This window comes from Ruditapes philippinarum, unplaced genomic scaffold (genome assembly GCF_026571515.1).
Source record: "Ruditapes philippinarum isolate M1 unplaced genomic scaffold, ASM2657151v2 ctg7110_1_1_1_1, whole genome shotgun sequence".
Classification (NCBI taxonomy): domain Eukaryota; kingdom Metazoa; phylum Mollusca; class Bivalvia; order Venerida; family Veneridae; genus Ruditapes; species Ruditapes philippinarum.
The window spans coordinates 56476-77556 of NW_026859789.1; the positions used below are offsets into that span (position 1 = coordinate 56476).

Genomic DNA, 21081 nt, shown 5'->3' on the forward strand with positions numbered 1-21081 from the left:
AACAGATGTAAGGAGATCATGTAAGAATACAAGGGGAATATCTAGATGTACATATACTATAGTATTCATTGAAAAGAAATAAAGGGATCACGTAAGATGATAAGGGGATCACGTAGATGACAAGGGGATCATGTAGATGTACATTTAATATAGTTTTAATTGAACAGAAAGAAATAAGGGGCCCACTTACGATGACCAGGAGATCATATAGATGTACATACTCTTTTTCATTATGGAACAGCTATGAGGGTATCGCGTAAAATGACAAGGGGATCATGTAGATGTACATATACTATAGACTTCATTGAACAGAAATAAAGGGATCACGTAAGATGACAATGGTATCATCTAGATGTACATATACTATAGTATTCATTGAAAAGAAATAAGGGGATCACGTAAGGTGACAAGGGGATCATCTAGATGTACATATACTACCAGGAGATCATATAGATGTACATACTCTTTTTCATTTTGGAACAGCTATGAGGGTATCGCGTAAATAACAAGAGGATCATGTAGATGTACATATACTATAGACTTCATTGAACAGAAATAACGAGATCACGTAAGATGACAATGGTATCATCTAGATGTACATATACTATAGTATTCATTGAAAAGAAATAAGGGGATCACGTAAGGTGACAAGGGGATCATCTACATGTACATATACTACCAGGAGATCATATAGATGTACATACTCTTTTTCATTTTGGAACAGCTATGAGGGTATCGCGTAAAATGACAAGGGGATCATGTAGATGTACATATACTATAGACTTCATTGAACAGAAATAAAGGGATCACATAAGATGACAATGGTATCATCTAGATGTACATATACTATAGTATTCATTGAAAAGAAATAAGGGGATCAGGTAAGGTGACAAGGGGATCATCTACATGTACATATACTACCAGGAGATCATATAGATGTACATACTCATTTTCATTATGGAACATATATGAGGGGATCGCGTAAAATGACAAGGGGGTCATGTAGATGTACATATACTATAGACTTCATTGAACAGAAATAAAGGGATCATGTAAGATGACAATGGTATCATCTAGATGTACATATACTATAGTATTCATTGAACAGAAATAAGGGGATCACGTAAGATGACAATGGTATCATCTAAATGTACATATACTATAGTGTTCATTGAACAGAAATAAGGGGATCACGTAAGGTGACAAGGGGATCATCTAGATGTACATATACTATAGTATTCATTGAACAGAAATAAGGGGATCACGTAAGATGACAATGGTATCATCTAGATGTACATATACTATAGTATTCATTGAACAGAAATTTGGGGATCACATAAGGTGACAAGGGGATCATCTAGATGTACATATACTATAGTATTCATTGAACAGAAATAAGGGGATCACGTAAGATGACAATAGTATCATCTAGATGTACATATACAATAGTATTCATTGAACAGAAATAAGGGGATCACGTAAGGTGACAAGGGGATCATCTAGATGTACATATACTATAGTATTCATTGAACAGAAATAAGGGGATCACGTAAGATGACAATGGTATCATCTAGATGTACATATACTATAGTATTCATTGAACAGAAATAAGGGGATCACGTAAGGTGACAAGGGGATCATCTAGATGTACATATACTATAGTATTCATTGAACAGAAATAAGGGGATCACGTAAGATGACAATAGTATCATCTAGATGTACATATACAATAGTATTCATTGAACAGAAATAAGGGGATCACGTAAGGTGACAAGGGGATCATCTAGATGTACATATACTATAGTATTCATTGAACAGAAATAAGGGGATCACGTAAGATGACAATGGTGTCATCTAGATGTACATATACTATAGTATTCATTGAACAGAAATAAGGGGATCACGTAAGGTGACATGGGGATCATCTAGATGTACATATACTATAGTATTCATTGAACAGAAATAAGGGGATCACGTAAGATGAAAATGGTATCATTTAAATGTACATATACTATAGTATTCATTGAACAGAAATAAGGGGATCACGTAAGGTGACAAGGGGATCATCTAGATGTACATATACTATAGTATTCATTGAACAGAAATAAGGGGATCACGTAAGGTGACAAGGGGATCATCTAGATGTACATATACTATAGTATTCATTGAACAGAAATAAGGGGATCACGTAAGGTGACAAGGGGATCATCTAGATGTACATATACTATAGTATTCATTGAAAAGAAATAAGGGGATCACGTATGATGACCAGCGGATCATATAGATGAACACATACTTTAGTTTTCATTAAACAGAAAGAAATAAGGAGATCAGATAAGACGACCAGGGGATCATCTATGTGTACATACTCTTTTTCATTCTGGAACAGATATGAGGGGATCGCGTAAAATGAAAACGGGATCATGTAGATGTACATATTCTATTTTTTATTATGGAACAGATACATTTAATAAAGGGATCACGTTAGATGACAAGGGTATCATCTAGATGTACATATACTATAGTATTCATTAAACAGAAATAAGGGGGTCACGTAAGATGACCAGCGGTGCATCTAAATAAACACATACTTTAGTTTTCATTAAAGAGAAAGAAATAAGGGGATCAGGTAAGACGACCAGAAGATCATATAGATGTACATACTCTTTTTCATTATGGAACATATATGAGGGGATCGCGTAAAATGACAAGGGGATCATGTAGATGTACATATACTATAGTTTTCATTGAACAGAAATTAGGGGATCACGTAACATTACAAGGGATTATCTAGATGTACATTTACACTTTTTTCATTATGGAACAAATATAAAGAGATCACATAAAATGACCAGGGGATTATCTAGATGCAAATATACAGTAACTATAGTTTTCATTGAACAGAAATAATGAAATCACTTAAGATTACTAGAATTTATCTAGATATACATAAACTCTTTTTCATTATGGAACATATGTTAGGGGATCACGTAAAATGACCAGGGTATCGTCTAGATGTGCATATACTATAGTATTCATTGAACAGAAATAAGGGGATCACGTAAAATGACCAGGGGATCATTTAGATGTACATATACTATAGTTTTCATTGAACAGAAATAAGGGAATCACGTTAGATTACATGGATATCATGTAGATGTACATTTTCTTTTTCATTTTGGAACAGATATGATGGGATCACGTAAAATGACCAGGGGATCTTCTAGAGTAGATGTACAAATACTATAGTTTTTATTGAACAGAAATATAGTAATCACGTAAGATTACAAGGGGATCATGTAGATGTTCATATACTCTTTTTTATTTTAAGGAACATATATGAGGGGATCACGTAAAATGACGAGAGGATCATCTAGATGTACATATAAGTACTATAGTTTTCATTGAGCAGAAATAAGTGGATCACGTAAGATTATCGCGACGTTCCAGCTTTACTGGTGGAGGGCGACCTCAGGTACCCTTCCGTGCATTATTTCAGGCACGAACGGGCACCTGATAAGAACCACCGACGTTTCGTAAGCAAGCTGGATAGCTTCATCACATGAAAGAATCCAAAGTCCCTGTCTGGATTCGAACCCAAAGCGGGGAGGGGCAAGTAGTTTGAAGTCAACGACCTTAACCACTTGTCCACGGACGCAAATTGTATCTATACATCTAGATGATCACCTGGTTATCTTACGTGATCCCCTTACTTCTGTTCAATGAAAGCTATAGTATAATTATGCACATCAAGATGATAACCTGATCCTTTTACGCGATGCCCTCATATCTGTTCCATAATGAAAAAGAGTATGTACACATAGATGGCCGACTTACCTGATCTCCTTATTTCTTTCTGTTCAGTGAAAAACTATACTATGTGTTCATCTATATGATCCGCTGGTCATCTTATGTGATCCCCTTATTTATGTTCAATGAATAGTATAGTATATGTACATCTAGATGATACCCTTGCCATCTTACGTGATCCCCTGATTTCTTTTCAATGAATACTATAGTATATGTACATCTAGATGATCCCCTTCTCATCTTACGTGATCCCCTTATTTCTGTTCAATGAATACTATAGTATGTGTACATCTAGATGATCCCCTGGTCATCTTACGTGATTCCCTTATTGCTGTTCAATGAATACTATTGTTCGAGGGTTGTTCAAAAAGTAATAGGACTGCAGCTCTACTGTTCACACTTGTTTATTTACGTACATAATATTACAAGACACAAATATCGGAACATGATCTCTATATACAGTGAAAAAAATCAATACAGAATGTTTACAAATAACAATTCTTTGAATTTTTCAAATGACAAGGGGTACGAAACTCGGCGCACGCTGACAATACAGTAAATGACGTTCATGACGTCGTTAACTAAATGCAAAATATAACAAGTGTCATCCATCCTGAAAGTATTCTTCCTAGTGTTCTAGGTGATTGAATCATGTTCATATGATCAGGTCTCATATGTGGAGATATAGCGAGAAAGAAACCGATCACAATTTCGTTCAACTCTCCAAGAAAAATGCCCGATCGTTGGCCATTCTCCACTTTTCTCGAATATTTTAAGTAAACTGGGAAATCAACAAGCATGGACTTTTAATGCTAAATTATGCAAAATTGATTTATGTTACTATTTTTCACATCATACGTTTTTAAATCAATATGATTATATAAAGTAAAATAACAATATGTATAATTGAAAAGTATCATCTATTAAAATAAAATTGGGGGAAAATACTACTAATCATTACCGTTAATCATTATTATATCAATTTATTTAAACCAAGTATATCCAATGAGAGACAATGAAATAGTGTTTGATAGAATGGTTTTATATACAATCCTTTGGTGAAAACTTAAGTAGACGCGAAGCAGACAAAAAGAGCGCCGGACAGTCCGCGTGCCGTTTACCGTCGATCTATTTACAGCGTTTTTGCAATTAACGTCACAATGTTCCGCTTTCATTCTCACAATTTCCTGTAAGAGATTTTGAATTCGCCGTATGTTCTCTTTTATATATCCATTTGATTCCCTTTTAAATGTTTGAAGGTAAATTCTGTGTTGTACATCTGTATGATCCCCTCGTCCATCCTTTTGATCCCCTCTTATATTTTATAGTATATTCTCCTTTGTACATCTGTCTGATCCCCTCGTCCATCCATTCGATCCCCTTTTATATTTTTGATAGTATATTCTCAGTTGTACATCTATTTGATCCCCAAGTACATCAATTTTTATCCTCTCTTGTATGCTTTATATAATGTTTTCTGTTGTAAATTCATATGATCCCTTACTCCATCTAATTGATCTCCTCTTAAATTTTTGATAGAATATTCTCTGTTGTACATCTGTATGATCTCCTTGTACACCCATTTGATTCCCTGTTATATGTTTGATAGTATGTTCTCTGCTGTACATCTATTTGATCCCTTAGTCCTTCCATTTGATCCCCTATCATTTGCTTGAAGGTATATTTTCCTCATCTATATCACACCTGGTCTTACGTCATCCCCTGATATCTGTTCAATGAAAACTAAAGAATATGTACATCTAAATGGCCCACTGGTCATCTTACGTGATCCCCTTATATCTTTTCAATGAATAGTATAGTTTATGTACATCAAGATGTTTCCCTGGTCAACTTACGTGATCATCCGATATCTGTCCAATAAAAACTATAGTATATGTTAATCTAGATGATCCACTTGTCATATACGTGATCACCTTATATCTGTTCAATGAATACTATAGAATGTGTACATTTAGATGATCCCCTGGTCAGCTTCCATTATCCCCATATATTTGTTCCAACATATGAAAAAATATATGTACAGGTAAATGACCCCCTTGTCATCTTCCGTGATCCCTTTATTTCTATTCAATGGATACTATAGTACATGTAAATATAGTTGATCCCCTTGTCATCTTTCGTGATCTCCATGTATCCGTTTCATAAATAGAAAGAGTATATGTACATCTAGATGACCCACTTGCCATATTACGTGATCTCCTTTTATCTGTTCAATGAATACTATAGAATGTGTACATCTAAATGATCCCCTGGTCCGATTACATGGTACTCACATATCTGTTCCATAATTAGAAACAATGAATGTACATGTAGATGATCCCCTGCTCATCTCCTTTATTGATCCCTTTATTTCTGTTCAATGAAAACTATAGTATATGTACATATAGACGATCCCTTTGTCATCTTACGTGATCTTCTTAGATCTGTTCATTGAATACTATAGTATGTGTAAATCTGAATGATCCCCTGGTCAGCTTACATTATCCCCATTTATCTGCTCTAAAATATGAAAGCATATAAGTACATCTAAATGACCCCCTGGTCATCTAACGTGATCCCTTTATTTCTGTTCAATGGATACTATAGTAAATGTAAATATAGTTGATCACCTTTTCATCTTTTGTGATCCCATATATCCGTTCCATAATTAGAAAGAGTATATGTACATTTAGATGATCCTCTGGTCATTTTATGTAATCCCCTTTTATCTGTTCAATGAATGTTATAGAATATGCACATCTAGATGACCCCCTTGTCATCTTACGAGATCCCCTGATATATGTTCAACGAATCTTATACTGTATGCACATCTAGACGATCCCCTGGTCATCTTACGTGATCCCCTGATATCTGTTCAATGAATATTATACTGTATGCACATCTAGACGATCCCCTGGTCATCTTACGTGATCCCCTTAATTATTTCTGTTCAATAAAAACTATAACATATGTAAATTTAGATGATCCTCTGGTCATCATACGTTTTCCCCATAATCCCTTCCATAATAAGAAAGTAGACATGTATATCTAGACGATCCCCTTGTCATCTAACGTGATCGGTATCCCTTTATTTCTGTTCAATGAATATTATAGTATGTGCACATCTAGATGATCCCCTGGTCTGCTTACATAATACCCATATAACTGTTCCATAATAAGAAAGAATAAATGTACATGTAGATGATCCCCTGCTCATCTCACGTGATCCCTTTATTTCTGTTCAATGAATGATATAGTATATGTAAATCTGAATGATCCCCTGGTCAGCTAAAATTATCCCCATTTATTTGCTCAAAAATATGAAAGCATATAAGTACATCTAAATGACCCCCTGGTCATCTAACGTGATCCCTTTAGTTCTGTTCAATAAATACTATAGTAAATTTTGATATAGTTTAACCCGTTGTCATCTTTCGTGATTTCTATATATCCGTTCCATAATTAGAAAGAGTATATGTACATGTAGATGATCCCCTGGTCATCTTATGTGATCCCCTTATATCTGTTCAATGATTCTTACAGTATATGCACATCTTGATGATCCCCTTGTCATCTTACAAGATCCCCTTATTTCTATTCAATGAAACTATAGCATATGTAAAATTAGATGATCCCCTGGTCATCTTACGTTATCCCCTTAAATCCCTTCCATAATAAGAAAGAGATCATGTACATTTAGATGATCCCCTTGACAGCTTACATGATAACCATATATGTGTTCCATAATAAGAAAGAATAAATGTACATGTAGATGATCCCCTGCTCATTTTCGTGATCCCTTTATTTCTGTTCAATGGATACAATAGTAAATGTAAATATAGTTGATCCCCTTGTCATCTTTCGTGATCTCCATATATCCTTTCCATAATTAGAAAGAGGAGATACATGTAAATAATCCCCTGGTCATCTTACGTGATCCCCTGATATCTGTTCAATGAATCTTATACTATATGCACATATAGACGATCCCCTGGTCATCTTACGTGATCCCCTTATTTCTGTTCTGGTCAGCTGAAATTATCCCCATTTATCTGCTCCAAAATATGAAAGCATATAAGTACATCTAAATGACCCCCTGGTCATCTAACGTGATCCCTTTATTTCTGTTCAATGGATACTATAGTAAATTTTGATATAGTTGAACCCGTTGTCATCTTTCGTGATCTCCATATATCCGTTCCATAATTAGAAAGAGTATATGTACATGTAGATGATCCCCTGGTCATATAATGTGATCCCCTTATATCTGTTCAATGATTCTTACAGTATATGCACATCTAGATGATCCCCTTGTCATCTTACAAGATCCCCTTATTTCTATTCAATGAAACTATAGCATATGTAAAATTAGATGATCCCCTGATCATCTTACGTTATCCACTTATATCCCTTCCATAATAAGAAAGAGTTCATGTACATTTAGATGATCCCCTTGACAGCTTACATGATAACCATATATGTGTTCCATAATAAGAAAGAATAAATGTACATGTAGATGATCCCCTGCTCATTTTCGTGACCCTTTTATTTCTGTTCATTGGATACTATAGTAAATGTAAATATAGTTGATCCCTTTGTCATCTTTCGTGATCTCCATATATCCTTTCCATCATTAGAAAGAGTAGATACATGTAGATAATACCCTGGTCATCTTACGTGATCCCCTGATATCTGTTCAATGAATCTTATACTATATGCACATCTAGACGATCCCCTGGTCATCTTACGTGATCCCCTTAATTATTTCTGTTCAATAAAAACTATAGCATATGTAAAATTAGATGAACCCCTGGTCATATTACATGATCCACTTATATCTGTTCAATGCAAAATATAGTATATGTACATCTAGATGGCCCACTGGTCATCTTACGTGATCCCCTTATATCTGTTCATTGAAAAGTACGGTATATGTACATTAAGATGATTCCCTGGTCAACTTACGTGATCACCTGATATATGTTCAATGAAAACTATAGTATATGTAAATCTAGATGACCCACTTGTCATATTACGTTATCTCCATATATCTGTTCAATGAATACTAAAGTATGTGTACATATAGATGATCCCCTGGTCAGCTTACATGATACCCATATATCTGTTCCGTAATAAGAAAGAATAAATTTACATGTAGATGATACCCTTGTCATCTAACGTGATCGGTATCCCTTTATTTCTGTTCAATGAATATTATAGTTTGTGCACATCTAGATTATCCCCTTGTCTGCTTACATGATACCCATATATCTGTTCCATAATAATAAAGAATAAATGTACATGTAGATGATCCCCTGCTCATCTCACGTGATCACTTTATTTCTGTTCAATGAATGCTATAGTATATGTACATATAGACGATCCCTTTGTCATTTTACGTGATCCCTTTATTTCTATTCAATGGATACTATAGTAAATGTAAATATGGTTGATCCCCTTGTCATCTTTCGTGATCTCCATATATCCGTTCCATAATTAGAAAGAGTATATGTACATGTAGATGATCCCCTGGTCATCTTATGTGATTCCCTTATATCTGCTCAATGAATACTATAGTATATGTACATCTAAATGATCCCCTGGTCATCTTACGTGATCCCCTGATATCTGTTCAATGAATCTTATACTGTATGCACATCTAGACGATCCCCTGGTCATCTTACATGATCCCCTTATTTCTGATCAATAAAAACTATAGCATATGTAAAATTAGATGATCCCCTGGTCATCTTACGTTATCCCCTTATATCCCTTCCATAATAAGAAAGAGGACGTGTATATCTAGATGATCGCCTGGTCACCTACGTGATCCAATGATATCAGTTCAATGAAAATTATTTTATGTGTACAAGTAGATGATCCCCTGGTCATCAAGTACGTGACCCGCTGATATCTGTTCAATGAAAAGTAAAGTATATGTACATGGTCATCTTACGTGATCGCGTTGTATCTGTTCAATGAAAACTATATAGTATAAACTTGGTCCTCTTATAATGTGATTCCTTATATATTTTTCATATGAACAAAAGTATACATTGTATGTATATTCAGATGATCCTTTAGTCATCTAACTTGATATCCTCACATAGGTTCATATGCTGATTAATCATTTGGCATATGAATGAAAGCACCATTATTGCACGACTTAACACTTTAAAGCCTTTTTCCATTTTTATAAGACATTCGTGTATAATTATTAGGGGGATTAAGCATATGCACTTACATACAGTAACACTGATCATTTCCACAGATTTATAGTCTATTTTAATCATGATGATAACGCTTTATAAGAAATTCGTACTTTATTTATAGGCGGGGCTAAATATGCAAAGTGTACGCTTACTCGATCCCTTTTTCCGTTTACCGATTATTGTATCGGTAAAAAACATGTCCGCGATCAAGTCATTAAATCCAAAAGCGGAGGTTGCAAGAGCCTCCCAGGCCTTAGCTGTGAATATATCAGCAGCGAAGGGTCTTCAAGATGTACTTAAATCCAATCTTGGACCAAGGGGCACTTTAAAGATGTAAGTAAATGAATGTATTACAAAATGGCATTTCAACGAATATTCTAGAAGCACGTGTATTGAACAGAGCTAAGAGGTGGGTGGGGTATAGTTTATTTGGTTAATCAAGATTTTTTATAGATGTTAGGTTAACGTATATCTGTTGATATGTGAAAAAATCAAGGGCATTTTTGAGCAAATATTATAAACTTTAAGGCACACATTCCCCTAATGCTTTCTGACTGTCGTCATTTTCGTTTCGTTTATTTTAAAACAAATCTTCAATTTCTCATGAAAATGACCTGTTTTGACTTGTTTCTTAAAATGTCACAGGTATTAAGATTATACAATGTCAAATGCATAAAACTTAAACATTATGTAAAAGGTCTGGTTATAAATTTCCCAAATGCTGCATAATTTTTCCTATGTTTAGCAGTGATTAATCTAGATGTGCGTCTTGCGTAAATACGCATAAAAATCAAGAAAGACGCGCAGTTTCAAAATATGTGCGTTCAATTTGACGCATGCAAATCAGGTGGTTTATAATCCAAAATATCAGGATTAGTGATTTCTATGTACTGTTTGATTACTTTAATTTCATCAGTTGAATAATTTTTCAATTTCTTCAGTTGAATAATTTAATTTCCGATGATTACAGGTACAAGACTAATCCCCCATTTGCTTGAAACGATAAATCCCTGTGATCGATAACCGCCCATTATCGGCATTAGCCAATCAGAGCGTCCATTTTGCATGAGAGCGAATCGCCTACAATGGTGAAATATGCAGAGATCTGCCTGCGCCATTGGCGCTAAAAAATAAGAATGGCACAGGAAAATCGTCGGCAAAGGGCCAAGGGTGCATCTAAAATCTGTGCCAGACTTATATTGTATGTTATTTAGTCATCCACACAGCAACAGGTTACCCATTCCCCTGTAATTACGCATGTTCTTGAGTTTATCCATTTCCCTATAGCATTTTTCCAAGTTATCTACTTACCTTGTCCTTATCACTTTCCCACACAGATATGCATTTCTACTACCATAAATTCAATCCAATTAAGCAAACAAAAAATCATTAATCTACTTAATATTTTAAATAAATATCGGTAACTGAAAAAAAAAGTGTTGCTATTTTAAGAAAGTATAATCTGACCGGTGTGTAAATTGAATTCCCCTAAGGTCACTCAAGTTCACGCGGAGTGTAAAAAAAAAAGATGTCTATTACGTCATCAGAATATTTGACAGGGTAATTAACCAATCAGGGAAACATTGTGCATGACTTTTTTTCATGATCAAAAGGTCTGTCTGTGTATGCTTTCTACACAGGCATACAAGGAGCAATAAAAGTCGTCAGTATGTATACAGTGTGATAGGGACATTTTGTGCAAGTTACGAACAATTAAAATGGATAATGCACAGTATTAGACATAAGTAGTAAGAAAATATAAATTATGCAAATTAGATTTTTGAGCAGCCAATAAAAATTGTTTTGCCTGCAATTAATATTAGTACCAAAAATAACTTTTTTTATACACTTTAATTACTTAATCCTTTGTTATAAAAACATGCAAATCATGTCAAGGATCTGCTATTAAAAAAAAATTCTGCTAAGACGCATTTATTTTGCTAAATGACTCATTGATTTTGCTACAGGACTCATTATTTTCAAACATGTGCGTCATCCGACGCATTGTAAGGAATTTCTAGATTAATCACTGTGTGTAGCCATAGGCCTAAAATTAGCTTAAGGTCTCCGGTGTACCCGTTTATATATTATGACATGACGTGAACGCTGAAGACAACCCGTAGGGAAAGTCCACCAATAATCGTGCCAGGAATCTGACACACTCTTATTCATTCATCGAACATGCCGTGAAGCATAGGAACTCGTGAACTGGACCGCAGATTGCGGCGCATATTTTCGATCGTGTAACGGTTTTTAAAAACGTTTCTGCTACATCTAAAGTTTTTAAGTATTATCCAGGGGTTTATTTAAGCGGACGCCCGCTTGCCCGCGTCGGGTAGAAATCGCTGCGGGCAAGTGAAATTTGAAAGCAAATTGCCCGGCGGGCAAGTGAATTTTCGTTATGCCTTCTATTAGCTTTGATATCCTTTGCCGATAATACTTTTCTTTCCGTTCATATTACAGTCAAACAAGTGTGTTTATAACTGTTTCTGATTGTAGTTGGACTCCTATCAACCCATCAAATTACGTAAAAAAACTTTTTCTATTTTGCTTTCCTTTCAAAATGGCGGGCGGCGCCGAAAGTTTTCCCATTCTTAAAAGAAAAAAATCTACAGCAATTAAAGAAAAAGCCACGGCAAAGAAAACATCTGATTTTCTGAATAAAAAGCATAAAATCACATAAATTCAAGATGAGTTATGTCAATAAAGACTGACACAACTGCAAGGTTCAAGAAAGAACAGAAAAATCGGGCCGTAAAAATCTACTCCTTTGAATCCTGTACGCTATTGTTTTCTTAAATACAGTCAAAATTTAACTAACTGGCGTCAACTCATTTGCAATAGGTCTATAGAATTTTTTTAAAATTCATCACCAGTAATCTTTTTTACACAAATCTTGATGAAAAATCATAATAGTCTTGAACTGATGTTAATTTATTTTCCTTTCTCCCCTACGGCAATGTTTAAAAATATTCTTACCTATTAATAAACAAAAATAAAATAATCCATAAAATGTTTAAAATCCTTTTTGGTAAATCACAGCATATTAACTATAAGTTATCTGAGGTCATTCTAGGTCATGCCTAATTTACGACCAAAACAGAAAAAAACCTCCTTAGGTGAAACATACAGCAAATGACGTATATTTCGTCTGACAGTTCTTTGAACCAGTCAGTGCTCTGAACTGTATGATTACTGCATGGGGTGAGTCCCTTTGATGTGACATAGGTTAAAACTTCAAATAAATTTTAATACAAACAGGGAGGATAGGAATCAATTTAAATTGAGTATAACACATCCTGTCATGGACTTGGAGCAACTCGTTGTTTTTAAAAATGAAATAAATTTGAAAGGTACATTACTAGTTTGGTAATGCAAACAATTAAAGCAAACATATTTTTGATATTTTACATTGTTTGAAATCAACAATAAACATTTAAAACCTAGCACAATTTTAACAATCAATGTACTGTTTCCTTTTTAATGTTGTTTTAGGGAATAAATATTTTTAAGGTGATAGCATCTGAATGTTAATATATTTTAAAAGTCATCTGGAATAGGGCCTAATATTTCCTGTAATTTTTATAAGCCTTAACAGATCATGTCGGACATGACTATTGTTAATCTTCACTTTCATTTTACTATTTTGATGTGAGGAATCCCTGACATTTAGGAGTTTTTCTAAATTAAATCTCAGGGATTTCTATTGGATCCCTGGCAAAGAAAGTTGTGTCGACCCCTAGACTATTGTGAATTAGCAAACAAACATATACAGTAGGGAATTTAGGACTATTTTACTATCTGAGGCATAAGTTGATAGGATCTGCAATAAATCTTATTTTTACCCATAATTTTTGCTTTGATTATTAACAAACTTCACATTTAAGATCGGGCAACCTGTTTTTCCTGGGGGCAAGTAGATTTTCAAAGTTACTTGCCCTTCGGGCAAGTGAAAGTCAAAACCTTAAGTAAACCCCTGTTATCCGAGCATATGGCCTCAAACAATGTACTATCACTTGAACCCAATCTGTTACTTTTAAAACTGGTCAAATTTTACGGTATTATAAAAAAAGACAAGGAGTGACATCCGCCATTTGCCGCAACGTTCGGCATGAGTTTTCCCCCTTTGGCTACACTTGATTACTATTTTTTCAGAATTTTGTTCCCGTTAACTTTGTCAACTATCAGGTATCATAACGGTTTATTGTTTACACGTGTTGACATGCACTAGTGTTTGACATGTATAGTCGGCATTATAATGGGCGTATTCGTGTTATGATTTGTTTACATGGAGAAAACAGACACTTTAGTAATAGATTTTGCCTAACTGAAAAAAAAGAACATTAAAACATGATCCATAGATAAATATTCAAGGCACTCATCTGGTATTCCTTATTAGGAAATGTGAAAGTTTCTCATGTATTGAGTGACATAAAGAGAGTACTAGAAAAATTAAAACAAAAATCAAGCATATCAAGGGGGGTAACTTACGCCGAACATTGCGGCAAATGACGGATGTCACTCCTTTTCTTTTTTCAATATACCGTAAATTTGACTGATTTTTAAATTAGCAGATTATATTAAATTGAGATAAGATAATTAAAGACCATCTGCTCGTATAATATAAAAAGATATTCAAAGGTCGGACAAACAATATGTAAAGCTGGTACGGATTCGGATTTATGCGCCGCAATATGCGGTCCTGTTCCAGAGTTCCTATGCCATGAAGTAAAGTGAAGCATACTTTGATAAAACTATATATAATCTGTTGATAAGCCAAGGATGGACAAATAAAAATCTTATTACGAACATAAACTACCTAATAGTTTCAGACAGGTAAAAATTTTGGCACTTGGCCGCCATATTGCCAAAATCAGAAAATGTTTGACCACGTCATTACAAGATTGACCTTTACGAACCCATGTGCTTCCAATATTTTTATAAATTACTTTTTTTAAAGATATTGAAAAAGGTGATTACTGACTTTTGTATTCAATAAAATTATGAAAATAAATTAAAACATTATCTTGAATAAAAGTATCGAAATCATGTCAACAATTTTGAACAAAGATGTTCTAAATATAGTACACGACTCTAATCGGTTCCTGCGAATGACGTCGTACGAGGTCTCGTCTGGCACCTAAATGTCAGGGCCGACTGTACTCGCGTAATTGATGTTTTACAGTTAAATAGTCAATTTAAATGACAGTATTAATATTTTGATACTTTAATTGATATAGAACGACATTAAAATAGTTGTTTTATCGTAAAATGCACAAGAATTGATTCGCTAAGTGTATTTGCAAGTGAAAAATAAGGTTAAATCAACTTATGTTATTCTGGTTGGGTTTCGTAACGGGTCTAATCCAAAACTTTAATGTCGCATCAGATGAAAAACAAAAATGTTAATTAGCAGCTTATAAAGTATTGGAAGCCAGAACTAGGCTAAAATATTAAAGCGTTTTAGCGGCCGTCCGAGTTTGGTGGTTGTCCGGTTTTGGTGGTCCCCGACCAGTGCTATTTTGTTGTCGAATTGTCATTGCACTTCTCATTTGACAAAATATTGCATTTGAATTTTCAACCGCAAAATTTGTAAACTGTGACAAACATAATATCATTATCTTGTTCTTTTCAGGTTAGTTTCTGGGTCTGGAGACATCAAGCTGACTAAGGATGGAAATGTGTTGTTGCATGAAATGGTAATGGAGCATGTACTGAATATTATTTTAATGCCATTTCACATCTTGATTTCGTATATCTTTAATTATTTATTTTTTACAGACCCCAATATAAAGCATGTACAGAATCTGCCATTTTTATGCCACCGCAGCATCTGCGATGCGGTGGCATATAGCGATTCACCTGTGTGTGTGTGTGTTAGTGTGTGTGTTTGTGTGTGTGTTATATAGATTATATAGTGAACTTAAAAAATCTTCTTGTGAAAAACCACTAGTCCAATTTCAACCAAACTTGGCAGGCTTGTTCCTTGGGTGAAGGACTTTTAAAGTTGTTCAAAGAATTTCATTCCATGCAGAAATCTGGTTGCCATGGCAACCAAAAGGAATTATGAGAATAAATTTAAAAAATCTTCTTGTAAAGACCCAAAAGGCCTAGAGCTTAGATATTTTGCATAAGGCATTGTCTCGTAGACCTCTCTAACAAGATTGTTCAAATTATAGCCCTGGGGTCAAAATTGGCTCCGCCCCGGGGTCATTGATTTTCACTATATGTGCATATAGTAAAAATTAAAAACACCTTGTAAAGACCCAAAAGGCATCTAGCTTAGATATTTTGCATAAGGCATTGTCTGGTAGACCTCTACCCAGATTGTTCAAATTATAGCCCTTGGGGTCAAAATCGGCCCCGCCCCGGGGGTCATTGGTTTTCCTTATATGTATATAGTAAAAACTTTAAAAAAGATTCTTCTAGCAATTGACAAATACTAGAGGTTAGATATTAGATATTTTGCATGAAACGTTGTGTAGTAAACCTCTAGCAAGATTGTTCAAATTATAGCCCTGGAGTCAAATTGCCCCCGCCCTGGGGGTCATTGATTTCAATATATACATATAGTAAAAAATCAAAAAATCTTTTTGTCTGAAGGTACCAGGCTTAGAGCTTTAATATTTGTTAAATAATATTATCTAAAGGTAATCTACCAAAGTTGTTCAAATTTTGCTTCTTGTGTCAAAATTAGCCCCACCCCCGGGGGCCATAGGTTTTCCTTATATGTATATGGTAAAAACTTAAAAAATCATCTTCTCTAAATTTACAAAGGCTAGAGTTAAGATATTTTGCATGAAACATTGTGTAGTGAACCTCTAGCAAGATTGTTCAAATTATAGCCCTGGGGTCAAAATTGGTTCCGTCCGGGGGGTCATTGATTTTCATTATGTACATATAGTGAAAAAATAAAAATATTTTGTGTGAAGGTACAAGGCATAGAGCTTTGATGTTTGATATATAATATCATTTAAAGGTCCTCTACCAAAGTTGTTCAAATTTTTCCCCTGGTGTCAAAATTGGCCCTGCCCGGGGGCAATGATTCTCATTATGTACACATAGTAAAAACAGAAAATAAAACAAATGTTTTCTGAATGGGAGAAAGCTATAGCTTAGATATTTGACTTGAAATGTTGTTTGGTGGACCTGTATCAAGATTGTTTTGAATTAAACCCTTGGGTCGAAATTATGCCTTGCACGAGGGGACAATGACGTACTTTCTTGTCCTTTGATGTACAGCAGTGACATTTTGACCATGTGCACAGTTTTAGTTGTAAAATTGAACTTTGATATCAGGTGACCAGATTTTGATGATGTGACCTACTTTCTTTTCCATGAACAGCTATGAAATTTGAAACATGCGGTGGCATAGCATTTTTCTCAAATGCAATCTTGTTTTATTTTTTTTTTCAAATAATTACATCACAGCAGAAAACACCAAATCATGTGAATAAAAAAGAAAATTTTGGGGGTCATTGTCAATTGATATACACTTTTTAAAATGACGCTCTTAGATTTAAGTATATAAGTTATGAAATCATGAAGCTCCCTAGAGGCTAGGATTTGTAGCATTTTGTTGAACCCGTTTAAGGAATGTACATGAAATCGGATTACTTTTTATCTGGTACAAAAAAAAATATATTTATGAGCTGTCAGATATATAAATCAAGAAATTTATTCCTAACACAATTAATGGTTTTTGCATGATCTTTTTTCTGCTGTTTTAGTACTTTATCATTGGTTTGTTGAATTTTACCAGTTTCCTTAACATTTAAGTTATTTTCTTTGTTCAATGGTTGTCGATCAATCAGCCACTCTAATATCAACAATTAATGCATGTTTCTTCTAAGATTGATTAATTAAATTGATTTTATCTTAAAGTTAATAGTTTTTTATCTATTACAAAAACGTTGATGTTGAAAATTCTTACATCATGATGAAATACCTGATCTCTTTTACTAGCTATAATTATTTTTAGAATAAACACTAGAATAATCAAAATTTCAGCATATGCTGCTGGAATACTGTACTTTATGTTAAAAAAATATTGTAAGGCCTTTATCTGAATTAGATTTAAGTTATAAATTTTATATCTGTCTGGACACATGGTACTGTAGTAAAGACATTTTAAGAAATTTTGATACCCCCCAGCAGAGGCCTCAAATACAAGTGTCTACAACATCGGAAGTAACACACTAGCTCTTTCATTTGAAGAAGAACCTAGCTTTAACTGTGTTTAATTTCCAAGTATCTACCTTTAAAAATTGTGAAATCTTTATGAAAAAATGCTCAAAAGTGTTGGGGTTGCTGGTCCCCTACCAGTATTGTATAATGGTGAATATGTAAGACTTAAGTTAAGTACATGTTAAGTAAGTTTATGTTGTTTTCAGCAAATCCAGCATCCTACAGCCTCCCTGATAGCGAGAGTGGCTACAGCCCAGGATGATATTACTGGTGACGGAACTACATCTAATGTTCTCATCATAGGAGAGCTTCTTAAACAGGCTGACTTGTACATCTCTGAGGTAATTGTGTGACTTTAACTTCATAACCATTAGGGTCTTGAGGAAAAAATTTAAGCTCTCAAAAAAAAAAGTTACAGAAAAAATAAGACTTATTACTCTGAAATTAATTACTTTAAGGTTGTGTTAATCATTATAATAAGATGTTTTGTGAAGTAATTTTTATTAACAGTGGTCTAGTAAGAGTTTTATTGTTGTCTATATTTCTTCTCTTCAAGTTACTATTTGCTGCAGCTGAAAAAAAATTCTAAATGAAAAAAAAGTATATTGTAAGAGCAACAGATAAGCTTTAAAAGTGAATTGGGTATTACTCCATCATTTCCTTTGGAATTAGGTATTGGCTCCATTTTATTAGGTATTCCAAAACTCGATACCCTATGATTTCAAGATCAATTGGGTATTCAATTATGAAAATATGATTTTATGGTTTTAATATCAATAAAATTTAAACTGTTTAAAAAGAAATTAGGATTAACAGTTTACTAGAACTTTTCACAATTGTTTTATTTTTTATATAAAATGCTCATGTTATATTTCATAATATCAGGGCTCACACTGGCTCAAATAAAATAATAGCCAAAAGTTCAGCGGACTATTCACGAATTAGCGATTAACAACATAAGCAGTTGATTAAATAAACATTACATTTATATCTTTCAGTTTTATAAGGATTCTCAAATAAACTGATACATTTGTGTATATTGATAACTACCTTTTTTTAAATAGAACCACAACTTTAATTGTTATTATAGAACAGAATAAAAACGTTATAATTAGTATAATTACTGTATAACAATAATATTAAAGATTCATTAAAACTTTACATAATGCTGTTATCAGACAACTTTTTTTGTTTGTTCTAATCAAATTTTGTCAGCTATAACCACTGTCAATTTCCACATTTCACACAGAACTGGAGTAGATCTAGGTCATATTAGCCTATAGAAATAACACAAGTTTGCAAACTTATTCACAGAATGCAGCCTTTTTTCTGAATAATTTACTGAAAAATATCATCATCACCAATGTAATACAAATTTTCTGCCATAGTAGTAAAGATTTTTAAACAGAACATAGTTTATTTCACCTTTAAATAAATATCAAAATTATCGGTGTTGCGAAAATATGTGACAATCGGATTTTTCCTGTTTTCTGAAGAAATATTCACAATTTTGGTTGTTGTGCAAATAGTAGTTTGAAAGTTAATACTTTTTAAATATTTTACCATTGTTTTCCACTGGCGATTTAGTCAAGTAGCTTAAAACAAAAAAAAAATCAAAATTTGCAATCACTGATTTATATTACATCCGTGTAATATAAATCCGTGCTGCAATTCACGGTAAATTTTGGGTAAGTCAATATCCAGTTTATCAATTTTAAAACGATTTTTGTGGCTAATTGACGGATATTTGATGGCTATTATAAATGCTGGACAATATCTTTAAAGAACTTATACAATTATACATCTCGCATGTATTTTATCACCTCGGGCAATATAGTTGGCAGCACGTGACCGGTAAAAAGTTGACACTCGATTAAATGCACCCCGCTGGTGTTAATTGGGTCTACTGCATTCATTATCAATTTTTACACCTTATATAAACACTGTTGGAAGTAAAAAATAATCGCCAGATTTTGTAGCCAAAATGCAAAAATAATCGCCAATCTTATAAATAATCGCAAATGGCGACTATGGCGACCGACAGCGTGAGCCCTGTAATATTTTTAACAAGTTCGTTTTCTGACTGTTTTTTTTTTTTTTTTTTTTTTTTGGATTATTTACGATTGTTTTGTTTCAAATCATTTTCCCTTTTGTATGACGCCATATTGCTTTCAAAGCGTCTATTGATACAGGTGGGACCTACTTATTGACGGTCTCCGCAAAATCAACGGTCTCTGCTGGTCTGTAAAGACCGTCGACCTGAGTAGACAAATCGACGGTGTCATGCTTCATTGATATGACTTTGTCGGTCTTTGGAGACCAGGGACCGTCGAAGACCGGAGACCGTTCATTAGTTAGCATTGATTCGGGAATATTCGGATAGCATGCATATCGATATAATTTGTCCAATCTACGAGCGTACGACAGATTAATTTTGCGGTGATGAAAATGACAATACGCACGGGTTTTTAAGACAATTGCGTATTTTATTTTTTTTTAATGGGTTTTGATACGCATTCTTAAAAAATCAATTGCGTATTTTATAAAATTAATTGCGTAAATTCGCAAATACGCACCTTATCTGTTGCTGTGTTGTTAAGTGTTTAACCATTATTAAGTTATATGCTTGTGTATGTAGGGCCTTCATCCACGTCTGATCACTGAAGGTTTTGAGTTGGCACGTAATAAGGCATTAGAAGTTCTTGAGGCGGTGAAGGTCAAGCGTGAAATTGATCGTGATACATTGATCCAGGTGGCCCGCACCTCACTGAGAACCAAAGTTCACCAAGAATTGGCGGATCTTCTCACAGAGGTATGATAATTTCCACTATTTTTAATGCACAAATTCGTTGATGTTTTTAATAACTGACAA

At 34.0% G+C, this 21081-nt stretch overlaps 1 protein-coding gene across 1 annotated transcript; it reads left to right on the top strand.

The window, feature by feature from the left end:
- Positions 1-10196: 10196 nt before the first annotated feature.
- LOC132757915 (T-complex protein 1 subunit zeta-like) lies at positions 10197-21021 on the top strand (the record flags this gene model as incomplete). The annotated part of the gene is given in 4 exon segments (XM_060749411.1): positions 10197-10355; positions 15658-15721; positions 18416-18550; positions 20848-21021. Coding segments are annotated over 4 exon segments (510 nt in total), but the record flags the coding sequence as incomplete, so codon positions are not given.
- Between the last annotated feature and the right edge of the window lie 60 nt (positions 21022-21081).